Source organism: Helobdella robusta, assembly GCF_000326865.2.
Source record: "Helobdella robusta unplaced genomic scaffold HELROscaffold_2, whole genome shotgun sequence".
Taxonomy (NCBI): Eukaryota; Metazoa; Annelida; class Clitellata; order Rhynchobdellida; family Glossiphoniidae; genus Helobdella; species Helobdella robusta.
In genome coordinates, this window is record NW_008704083.1 from 9,543,136 (window position 1) to 9,555,794 (window position 12,659).

Below are 12,659 nucleotides of genomic sequence, written 5' to 3' on the forward strand. Positions count from 1 at the left end.
TTCAAGCAACTGTACAGGAGACATGCATATGTACATATACATACACAGAGCGATCAAATCTTAACGAAATGTCCATTTGAAATACATGAAAATAAATTTTACAACGAAAAAATGTTATTTTCAATTAACCCAATAACAGTCTCTTAAAATATTCAAACTAATTTACTTAAAAGAAATAATTAATATTAGTAAGCGGTTCGTCCAGAACGTCCAGAATAATCAGAATGTTTGTTAGTCCTATCACGATCACGTTCTCTATCGCGAGTTCGATCGTCATCGTAGCGTCTCATTTTCGAAATTTTGTTGTCTTCATGTTCGTCGTATTTTCGCTTTCTGTTTCTTTCTGATTGATCATTGAACTGGCCACTTTGAGGAGATTTTCGTCTTGGTACAAGATCATTGGCCGGTCTGTTTCTTCCTTCGTGGTGTCTAGGACTGCGACTTCCGTGGTCATTGCCCTGTCTACTTCTGCCATCGTTGTGTCTTGGACTACGGCTTCTATTTCTTCCATTACAGTTTTCATAGTTTCTCATTCTTTTCTCATCATGGTGGCGCTGATGTGACTCTGGTGAACTATTGGTAGCTTTCTTGACTTTCTCTCTAGAATGTGAGCGACTGTGTCTTTGCTTCCCATTGGATTTGTTGTTGCTAGTGTGATTATTCGTGTTGAGCTTTTTGAGACGTTGTTCTGTCTCTATCTTGGTTTCTCGGTTTTCTTCTTTAACATTAGAAGATGTTGCTGATGATCTGTGGTTGGTTAGTTTGTGGTCTACCTCAGTTTCATTTCGCTTAGATGATGCATTTTTTTCACCGAGACTTTGGTTGATTGCTTGAACTTTTTCTAATTGTGTTTTCACATTGATCAATTCTTGTTGTAATAAATCAACATGGTTTACTGATAGTCGTAATTCATTGGTTAAATTTGTAATTACCAATTCTAATCCACAAATGATTTCCTCATCTTCTTCAAGTTCTGATTTCATTCCTTCCAATATAATGTTAGAGGAGTCGATAACACTTTGTTTGAGAGATAATTCACTTTCTAACTTGGCAATACTGCCTGTTTTTATCATTTGTCCTAATTCTTCATTTTCTTTTTGCAAAACTCTTATTTTTTCTACTAATCTTTTGCCTAACTGGCTGTCTGGAGTGAATTTAGAAGCCTCTAAATTTTCTTGAGCTAATTTCAGTGCATCTTTACAGGTTTCCAAATCTTTTGTTAAATTTTGAATAACAACATTGACAGCTGGGTCCAAAGTACACGATTGGAGTTGAACAGAGCTGGGCATTTGCAGTTGTTTAATGTCATGTAGTTGTGCCAGAAGATCATTGATTTCTTGATCTTTTCTTTCTAATTTGCCAGCCAGCATAGCTTCTTTCAAATTCTGCTCATTAATTTTGTTCTTGAACTTGACATTGACATCTTTCAGTTCGATAATTTCCTTATTCAGTTTTTTGAGTTGGTCGTTCAAATATTCAACATCAACTTGACTTTGTTGATTCAGGAAACGATTAACAAGATCTTCACGTCCCATGTGCATTAAATCATATTTGGAATATTTTGACTTTTTTGGTTCAGAAATTTCCGCCATTTTCAATGAATTTGCAAACGAATTGATTGCAGTCCAAATGGTTGTGATATTTGTGTGATATAAGTTTTATATTCACTTTGATTCACAAATCTAATTATCGTCCAAAAAATTTCAGTTAAACTAAATTCCCAACTGTAAGAACAAACGAGTTTTTTCTCCTTCTTAATATTGAAAAGGAGAACCTAAGGTAAGCTGAAAAAATGGTAGATGATAAAATAAAATAATTCTTAATGTACTAGTACTACACTACAACGCTAAACATCCGAAACGAAAATTTGAATTCTCTAACAGTCGTCAGTTGAACAAAAATTTTTATGATGGAGATAGGCTAAAACCCATCCTATAAATACATGAAACGGCCGAGAAACTTCAACAAAGTTAGAAAACAGAATAACTTTTACGACAACGAGGGTCTAATCAGTAACAAAGTTAATGTGAAACGCTTTGTTTACATAGACATCTTAACAAAGACGTCTGAACCATAGGCATAATAATCTGATCTAATAAAGTGAATTATATGTGCATTAAAACATAGTGAATTTAGCGAATACTTGTTAAAACTTGTCTGATCTATAATACATTACAACAAAGCGAATTATTACAATAAAGTGAATTATTACAATAAAGTGAATTATTGTGTCAATAAAGTGAATTTAATGAATTCTCTACTGGTTAGAATTTATTCATGTTGTTTAATTACTTTACTTAAAGTCGTTTTGTGCCTATGTTAGAAAAATGAAAATTTTAACATTTCACGTTACAGAGATTACGCAATTGACAGCGAGATGAATTCTTGGCGTGACAATTAAAATACATTGTTCAAATGCAAATACCAACACAAACACACACACACGCACACATACACACACACATACACACGCACACCGACAAATTATTGATTTAGATAATAAATGTGATGCATATCAATATGACAAATGCACACAGAAACATACATATTGACACTTACACACACTGACAAACTCTGACACAAATACACACACTGACAAACTCTGACACAAATACACACACAAACACACACGCACACAAATATATTCATAATATTCAAATGGACCCATAAATTTTTCAATATTAAACAATAAAAAATGGTACTAGCATGGCATTGTAAAAATAAAAAAGAATACTTTCACAACATCAAATCTATTAATAATTACTTATTTTCTAGTATTACGTAATCACTTTGATTTAACACAACACCAACAACTACTACTGCTGTTGCTACTGCTACTGCTACTACTACTACTACTATTACTACTACTACTACTACTGTAACTACTACTACTACTACTATACTACAGCTACTACTACTGCTACTACTATTACTACAATTAACTACAGCTACAACAACGACGGCAACAACTACTGCTGCTGCTAAAGCTGCTGCTAATACTACTACAAATGAACAAAAACAAACGCAACGAGTAGATGGAACTTTATCAAAACTTAACAGATCATTAATTCGCTAAGTACAAGCGCTATCAACATTTTATTATTTTTATTCTTGCTCTTCTTCTTCTCCTTCTTCTTCTTATTATTATTATATTATCACAATTTTTATTACATCTGTTGATTTCGTCGTTGTTATCTAGACAATTTTTATTATTTGCGTACGATAATGTTTGACAGCCATCTTCATCATTAATTCATTTGATCTGGTTTATATGTCCGCAAAAAACAAAGTAACGGCCTAAAAACATGTTTTTTGTTTACGATAATGGCCTATATTACTGTAAGTGAATTAGTTGATGAACTGAAAAATGTTGCTAAACACAAAAAACAATTGCAAAAAGATTTGCTGGTTGCCACTTTTTGATGAATAAAGACAAGCAAACAAAAATTTTAAAATTTAAAAATACACACACTTACATACGTACATTCATACATACAACGGAAACACATACATACAAACAAACAAACAAACAAACATACATACATACATACATACAAAAACACGATACAAACATGCAGTGCATTTCGTTTGTGTGTGTTTGTCGTCTTCCAAAAATCTATACAACGCAATGAGCTGTAACTTTGTTTCTTACTAATACAAACACACCAAAACACTCGTACAGTGGCGGATTAACCTTTTTGCCGCCTAGAGGCACTCGTGGTTTGCCGCCCCAATTTTAAATTTTATAATAAATTTAGAAATTAAATTCATATAAACGCAATATTTTTAAAACATTTTTATTAAGTACATTCTTTAATAATATTCATGTAATGTAATATTGTCAATTTTTAAAAATAAATTTTCTTTCATTGCAATTTATAAAAGTTATTTAAAAACTTTACGACTTGCCTTCCTGCGCGCAAATTCGTCAATAACGAATTTAATGTCTAAATCTTGCAAAATTGTTTTTTCGATGCATAGAATTGCAAGATAATTTAACCTTTCTTCGGACATTGTCGAACGCAAATAGATTTTGACGCGCTTCAAACAAGAAAAAGATCGCTCGGCCGAACAGTTTGTAGCAGGAGTACAAATGTACATCCGAAGTGCAATGTCTACATTTGGATATACACACTGCAAGTCATTCAATCTTATCCATTTACACAAATCAATTGGAGTGTGTGGAACTGCATTTTGGTCTAAGGTAGCCAAATGAGACTTTAAATGCAACAGCTCAGTATTTAAGGTGTCGTCTAGATCGTTTGGAAATAAAGATCTTAATCCATCCGCTTCAATCTCTAACTCACCCATTGACAATGTTTTGAACTGTACAATTGCTTTGAAATTTTCATTAATTTCTACATAAGCGTTTCGTTTCTTGTTCATTTCAGAATTTAAGTTATCCACAATTACCAAAAATATGTTTACACGAAAATTTTCTCGAGTGGTAAATTCTGTTCCATTGTCAACTGATTCGTCGTAATGCCGCACCCGTTTCTTAATGGCGGTACCTTGTAGTCATCAACTAAAGACAGGACTTTTCCTTTTTTTCATAATCCTCAAATCTTTCTCTGAGTGATTGGAATAACGTTAAAAGTGAGTCGTAAATTTCGATTACAGTCGATAGATCAATGTCTACTTTTTGAAGTTTGACGTTAGAATTGTTCAGACATTCTAAAACAAAACCCCACAATTTTACCATAATTCCGGTTTCAAGAAAACTCAAATTAGAAATAAATCCTCTAGCCTCAGCACGAGTTTCTGGTTTGAATCCTTTTAAAGTATCAATTTCAATAATTATTTTTATTCAACTTGAATATTTTTAAATAACTAGTTTTCAAAATTTGCCGCCCCAGGCCGGTGCCTGTTGTGCCTGTGCGTTAATCCGCCACTGTACTCGTACAAATATATACACGCATACACACATCCGAACATACATAAACATACTCACATATATCCATTGAGGTCGTCTAGAATTAATGGTACATGCACAAGATGTTGATATTCTGTATATATTTATATATATTTAAAAATCTTTATATATATATATATATTTATATATACACATATATATATGCATACATACATAAATACATAAATACATACATACATACATACGAAACGAAACGAAACGAAATTTTATTTGCTCCTCAAAATTACAGATAATAAATAAGAGACAGGATGAATGTGATCGAGCCCCTAATGGGCTCATCTAGCACAGCCTCCTAGACAAATATGTTCAGAGTTTTGTGGTTAATATCAAATATTGTTAGTTGTTAGTATGTTAATAACAGATAATAAAACAAAAGGTAGTTAACTAAAAAATAATGTTTCATAGATAATTATAATCACATTAAAAATATCAACAGAAATTGTTTATAGATAGAGAACATAAATTTCATGATGTAAATACATTTCTTATATAATTTATTAAATTATTAATCATAGAATTAAATTAAATTAAATTAAACCATTCTTAATAATGTCATTCCAGGTCCTAGGACATTAAATGTTTAGTGATTTTATAAACATCTCTACATTATTAATAAGGATAATAATTTTAATAATTGTTAATTATTAAAAACGATATAACTTTTTTTTAAAAATCAGTAACCGATTTCGCCTTATATTGAAAACCATTCTTAATAATGTTATTCCAGGTCCTAGGACCCTTACAGATTACATGCGAATGTAAAATGTAGTTTTTGATTTATTCGATTGCAAATAATTAGACATCCTATGACTGTTAGCATGTTTAAAATAATTAGCAAACGTATTAGGCAATTGATTATTAAGCTGCTTATACACAAAAATCAAAGTACGATAAATATTCAATTGATTAAAATTAAGATTATTGGTTGTCGTAAATAACTCCTTGGTATGAGACCTCATCGTTTACATGGTGATGGTTCTGACGGCCCTTTTCATCATAAGTTTAACCGGATCCGTGACTGAAGGATACGTGCCAGCCCAGACAATGTTGCAATAAATCAGGTGTGGCATGAAAAGTGGGTGATACAACAAATTCAGACACTTTTTTGTGAGGTAGAATTTCACCTTGTTCATCAGACCAGTTGATTTGGCAAGTTTGTTTGCAACACTATTAACGTGATCACGGAACGTTAACTTTTGATCTAGATGAACGCCCAGAAATTTAACATACATACATACATACATACATACATACATACATACATACATACATACATACATACATACATACATACATACATACATACATACATACATACATACATACATACATACATACATACATACATACATACATACATACATACATACATACATACATACATACATACATACATACATACATACATACATACATACATACATACATACATACATACATACATACATACATACATACATACATACATACATACATACATACATACATACATACATACATACATACATACATACATACATACATACATACATACATACATACATACATACATACATACATACATACATACATACATACATACATACATACATACATACATTCATTCAAGAGTTGGTATGCTTCGCTGGATACACTAGGCTAGCTGCTCAAAGCAGATGCATTAGACTATCTATATCGATTTATTTCCTTAGCCTGGAACATTTTTCACATATATATATATATAAATAAATATATATATATATATATATGTATATATGTATATATATATATGTGTGTGTATAGGTATGCAAATTAAGGTATTTGTGTATGGCTATGTGATTGGGCAAGGCATACTGATGATTTGAATCGTGTAAACTGCATTTGATTTGGTCATTACGATGCTAGCGAGGATGTTAGCATTGAACAATATTGGTTGTTAAGGTTAAATCTATTAAAACAAAATTCACAATTAGTAATAAGGACATTTAAACTACAACAACAACAACAATAATAATAAAAATTATTATTATTATTATTATAATAATAATAATAATTAATGAAAATAATAATAATGAAAACAAATCCGGCTGTGCATTGGCGAAGTGCATTATTAGTACACGCAAGTACGTGTTAAAATTTGTCTCCGTATCCCCATCTTTCTCTTTTCATCTCCTTCTCTCTCTCTCTTTCTCTCTATTTTTCTCTCTTTGCAGGCTTGTGTGCATGCGTGTGTATGTGTGTATTATTTCTATTGCGTTACTGTCTCGTCTTTGTATGGTGTTTATCAGCAGTGCAACTTGTATTGATATTTGTTCTCTAAAATCACGATTACGCTTGTCTGCATGCAAGCACTGAAATATGACGAACGTAATGTTGGATATTATACAAAATGGAAAAGAGAAAGAGAAAGAAAGAGAGAGAGAAAAGAGAAGATGAGAGAGAGAAAAAGGTGGAGGTGGAGACATATTAAAAAAGAGAGAATGCTCCAAATGGAAAGAGAATTCATGATGAAAGATTTGAATAAAAAGATGGACGAAATGGAATGTAGGTGTAGAATTTTTTTTCAAAAAAATTAAACAGAATGCAATGTAGAGAAAAAAAACATTGAAATTGAAGAAAAACAAAAATAAACTTGAAGACATTTTAAAAAAATGTGATAAAGATAAAAATATATCGAACGAGAAAAAAGGGTTTTGCTTCGTTCCTTTTTGAGTTATTTACTTGTGTGTAGGTAGGCACGTGAGTCGAATCTCTTTCTACGGATGTGTGTGCGTGTATACGTGCGTATGTAAATACAGTCGTGTAGGTGTGCGTGTGTGCATTAGATGTCTGCTTGCATGCCTGTGCAGATGTTTATATGCGTATAAGAACGCGTGTATGCTGTATTTATACATTGAAACCTTGCAGTGAGCTGAAAATTTCCTCATTCTACTCCATGCACTATTTGGTGGATTTGAAAAAGATTTAAATAAAATTTAGATTCTAATCACAAATAACGTTTGAACATTTTTTTTCCGAACAAATCTCTTATCATTACACGTGAACACTTATCACCAACACATCACGTCATCATGGATTTCAAAAAACTGGCTTCAGAAGCTGGAACGCTCTTCAATAGGGCAAAACAGGTGGTGGTATAATTTAGTTACCCTATCATCGGCATTACGACTGTTTTAAATCATATCAATAACTTGAAAGTTATTTTTTTGTATATTATAATTATCAACAATATTATTTCCTCAACGCTATATTTTCATATTGCAATTGTTTTAAAATTCGATAGACAGAAACTCTCATGATATCTGAGCGGTTGTCTAAGATATTATAAGATATTGGTTGCATCTTCCAACTTCATTTCAATTTTTACGCAACGGCTTATAAATCCTCCCAACCTGATGTAGGATTGTCTCGATAATAATCTGCCAATTTAATAATTTGTGGTAAATTTGTTAATAAATTTCGAAAAAGTTCACGGAGGAGATATTAGGCCAGGCCGAGAAGACCGAACTTGACCCCCAATTGGACGCCCTCCTGGCCAAGGCCGACAAGACGAAACAATGGACCGAGAAAATTCTCAGACAGACCGAGTCAGTCCTTCAGCCGAACCCCAGTTTGTGAAATGAAATTTTATAAAAATAATTAAAATTTATTCAGATGTGTTTTTTTTGTTTTGTTGTTTTAAATTTTTGTTTCTGTATATAAAACATTTCCTCGAACTATCACTTTTCGTTTTCACAAAATTTTTACTTTAATTGAAAAACCATTGAAAAAAAATTTATTCAAAACTAACGACACCATCTAGATTATATACGATTTGCAACCAACATTTCAAAATTATCTCATACATCTTAAAATTCTCATCCAACGTCTTAATATTTGCTCAACTCGAAACCATCGCCTGTAATAAAAAGATGTAAGGTTGGAAGAGTTTTTGTACGAGAAGGTGCAAGGTAGGAAGCCAACCAGATTAGTGGAGAATGATGTATTGGGCCAGTCTATGATTGATGCCGGCAATGAATTTGGATCTGGAACTGCTTACGGTAAGATGATGCTCGTATGTTTATTTTACATCCATCCATCTATTCAATCAATCATTCATAATCTCGCCTATTAGTTTATTTTTCCATTTATTCATTCATTCATTTATTTATCCACCCATCAATCATATTTTCACCCATCTCTTCATCTATCTGTTCATCCATCCATTCGTTCATTCATTCATCTATAACTTCATTCATTCATTCAATCATTCATTCATTCATTCAATCATTCATTCATTCATTCATCCATCTATTAATCAAATTATTAATTCATCGTTTGTTACTTGTAATGATCATATGAAATGTGAAATCTCAATTATAGCACAAGGAAATATCTGGCTGCTTGTTTTACAAGATAAACATTTCCATCGTCAGAAAATAATAATATTAATAAATAATAATAATAATAATAAAATAATAATAATAGTGATAACAAAATCAACAAACTATTAGCAGTAAATAAAATGATAAGTGATGAAACATACAACGAAACATTAGGCAGCACGTTGATAAGGTGCGGACAGACCCAGCAGAAACTCGGCCAGGCACAGCGAGACTTCATCCAATCAACTGCCAACAACTTTCTGCACCCATTCAACTCCTTCCTAGAAGGCGATATGAAAACCATTCAAGTCTGTATTATTCTATTTATAATTATTATATTTTAATTATATAATATTATTTATATTTATTATATTATATATATATATTATATTCTGTATTATATTATTTTGTATTGTTTTGTTTATGAAACACAATAATATCTGTTATGTTGATATGTAATATAAACGTAGCGTGGCGTGTTTTATGTTTAATTAATTTGTAGCAAAGAAGTTGAAAAACAGTGTTAGTTGGGAAGGATATGCAATTAGCTCTGCGTCTGTCTTAACTGACTTAATTTTAAAAAAGTGACTGATTAGAATTAGTTTTAAATTCTAATTCTGGTCATGTTTTAAATGGGTATATGAAATTTAAAAAAAAATCAAATCAAAACCACAGAAAGAACGAAAGATATTAGACATGAAACGTCTTGATTTAGACGCCGCCAAAACTAAACTTAAAAAAGTTAAATCAATGCCCTCGAAGGATACGGTTAGTTTAGTTACAATTACTTAAACTACTAATTAATTAATCAATCAACAAATTAACTAATTGATTAATCGTCTGATTAATAACTTTTTCATTTTGAATAGTTAAAATTTAATTAAGTTTTCTGTTTTCTATTAATCAAGAGTTTATGTTCTTATTTAAATTTTAAAATTGATTCAGTTGGGCTTTAATTTCGTCAATTAAATTAGATTGTTTTTCTTAATTAAATTTTTAATTGACTTAATCAATTGATTAATTAGGAAGCCGGAGACTTAGTTGCTAAAGTAAGTAGAAGTTTGTAATATACTTAGTAATAGTTAACAGTAGTATTTGTAATGCGCAGTAAACGATTTGTAATACGTAGTAAAGCAACGATTTAGTAATTAAATTAAATTTTATAATTGTAATAACAAAAACATTGTAGTAACAGCGGTGGTATTAGTATCATTATAGACGTCATCATATTTTTTTAGAATTTTTCATCATCTTTGCATGGTATTTTCTCGTTTTGAAAATGTCTTTTAACGTTCAATTCATATTTTTACTGTTTTACTATTTTTTAGCTATTACACTCAAAGAACAATAGTAACAGTAGTAATATAAAATATACTCTGATCATGTTTTTGGCCAACCAGGCTGAGATAGAGCTAAGAATGGCCCAATCAGAATTCGACAAACAGTCCGAAGTTACCAAACTTCTGCTTGAAGGACTCAATAGTGCACATGTATGTGTATGTATGTATGTAATGTTTACTTATGTGTGGGTTTATGTGTGTTTATGTGTATGTGTGTGTGTGTGCATATGTGTGTTTGTACGTAAGCATGTATATTTATTGCGGAGTTTTTAAGTAGGAAGGCGCAATTCAGAGTTACTAATGCGTAGATTTATTCATTTTGTTCTATGCCATTTAGAGGTATAACTTCTTGTTTTTTTTTACGTGAAGTTTATTGATTTCGTATCGATTCAAAACAACGTTGCATTGTTTATTGTCTCGTCTCGTTTTGTTTGTTTGTTTGTTCATATGTATATACACTATTTAAAAGGCATATTCAGCTAATTTAAACACGAGAATATAGAATTATCTCTAGCTTCATTGGAACAAATGATTTTCCACCCATTTTCCACCTCATTCGTTCTCTACATTCGCTTGTACGTAATTTTTTCTTCTGTTAATAATTTTTTGTTGTCCGTGTGTTTACATGTACCAAGATCATTTATTGGTCCATGTACACAATTGTTCCGTGTTATTACTGCTTCTTCTTCTTCTGCTACTCTTAGGCTACTACTACTACTACTACACCTACTACTACAACTACTACTAAAACAACTACTACGACAACAAAAATAACTACTTCTATACTAATACCACTACTACAAAAACAACTATTGCTACTTCTACTTCTGCTGTTAATAATAGTAATGATAATCGAATATTAATAATATAAATAAAAATAATAATAATAAACTGTTTTTATTTTTATTATTATGTTATTATTATTACGTTATTACTCTCAGGCGCATCATTTGCGATGCCTGCACGATTTCATTGAATCGGAGATGACCTACTATGCTCAGTGCAATCTTTATATGGGCGATCTCCAAAGACAACTTGGAAGGTTGGCTGATTGAATGATTGATTGAATAAATGAATGAATGAATGATTGATTGATTGATTGATTGAATGAATGAATGATTGATTGATTGATTGATTGATTGATTGATTGATTGATTAGCTGATTGATTGATTAGCTGATTGATGAATAAGCGATCGGTCGGTCGGTTGATTGATTTGATGGTTGGTTAAGTGATTGGTAGGTTGTATGGCTGGTTGAAAGATTGGTTTGATCGATTGGCTTCTTGATTGATTGATCAATTGGTTAGTTGGTTGGTTAATTGATTGATTAATTGGTAGACCGATTAATTAGTAAATTAATTGGTTGTAGTTAACTAATGATTTTATGATTAATCGGGAATTTTTTTTTAGATCAATTAAACTGCATTCAATTAAAAATTCAAACAACTGAATGGCGACAGCTACGGGTCATCGACAGCGCAAACAAACAGCAGCAGCAACATGAACAACAGTAGCATGGGCAACAACGTCATCGGTGGTAGTGGTAGTGGCGGCAGCTTCGATTTAAACAGACAAACATCTCATCAAGATTCTTCAGCCTACGACTACGGCATGTCTGAAATGTCGTTTAGAAACGTTAGTGACGTCGTAGTTGTTGTTGTTGCTGTTGTTGTTGTCATGGTGACGTCATTATCTTTTTGTTTTTGTTGCGGTGGTTACGTCGTTATGTTGTTGTTGTTGTTGTTTGTTAAGGGTGATTTTCTCGTCAATTTTTTGACGAGAAAATGTGTGCTGCCTATTATAATGTTCTTGGTGGTTTTGTTGTTACTAATTCATTCATCTACCCAACTATTCATCCATTAATTTATTCATCCATCTATCCCTTCATTCATCCATTAATTCATTCATCTATCTATCTCTTCATTCTTTCATTCATTCATCCATCCATCTACTACTCATCTATCTATCCATCCATTCATTTATTCGTACTCTAGTTTATTCATTTTCATTCCCAGTAAACGGACCGTGAAGTAATCTCGCCTG

General features: G+C 31.6%; 3 protein-coding genes across 3 annotated transcripts; 1 reads left to right on the forward strand and 2 right to left on the reverse strand.

Moving 5' to 3' along the window:
- Positions 1–863: 863 nt before the first annotated feature.
- HELRODRAFT_64451 (hypothetical protein) lies at positions 864–1,592 on the reverse strand (the record flags this gene model as incomplete). Its single annotated transcript, XM_009017817.1, has 1 exon — positions 864–1,592. A coding segment is annotated over one exon (729 nt), but the record flags the coding sequence as incomplete, so codon positions are not given.
- A 2,299-nt stretch (positions 1,593–3,891) lies between these two features.
- Positions 3,892–4,173, reverse strand: HELRODRAFT_153267 (hypothetical protein; the record flags this gene model as incomplete). Its single annotated transcript, XM_009017818.1, has 1 exon — positions 3,892–4,173. A coding segment is annotated over one exon (282 nt), but the record flags the coding sequence as incomplete, so codon positions are not given.
- Positions 4,174–7,983: 3,810 nt separating this feature from the next.
- Positions 7,984–11,671, forward strand: HELRODRAFT_64432 (hypothetical protein; the record flags this gene model as incomplete). Its single annotated transcript, XM_009017819.1, has 7 exons — positions 7,984–8,040; positions 8,381–8,522; positions 8,824–8,952; positions 9,451–9,584; positions 9,952–10,044; positions 10,677–10,766; positions 11,558–11,671. 7 exons carry the CDS (start codon positions 7,984–7,986, stop codon positions 11,669–11,671), a joined length of 759 nt encoding a protein of 252 aa, XP_009016067.1.
- Between the last annotated feature and the right edge of the window lie 988 nt (positions 11,672–12,659).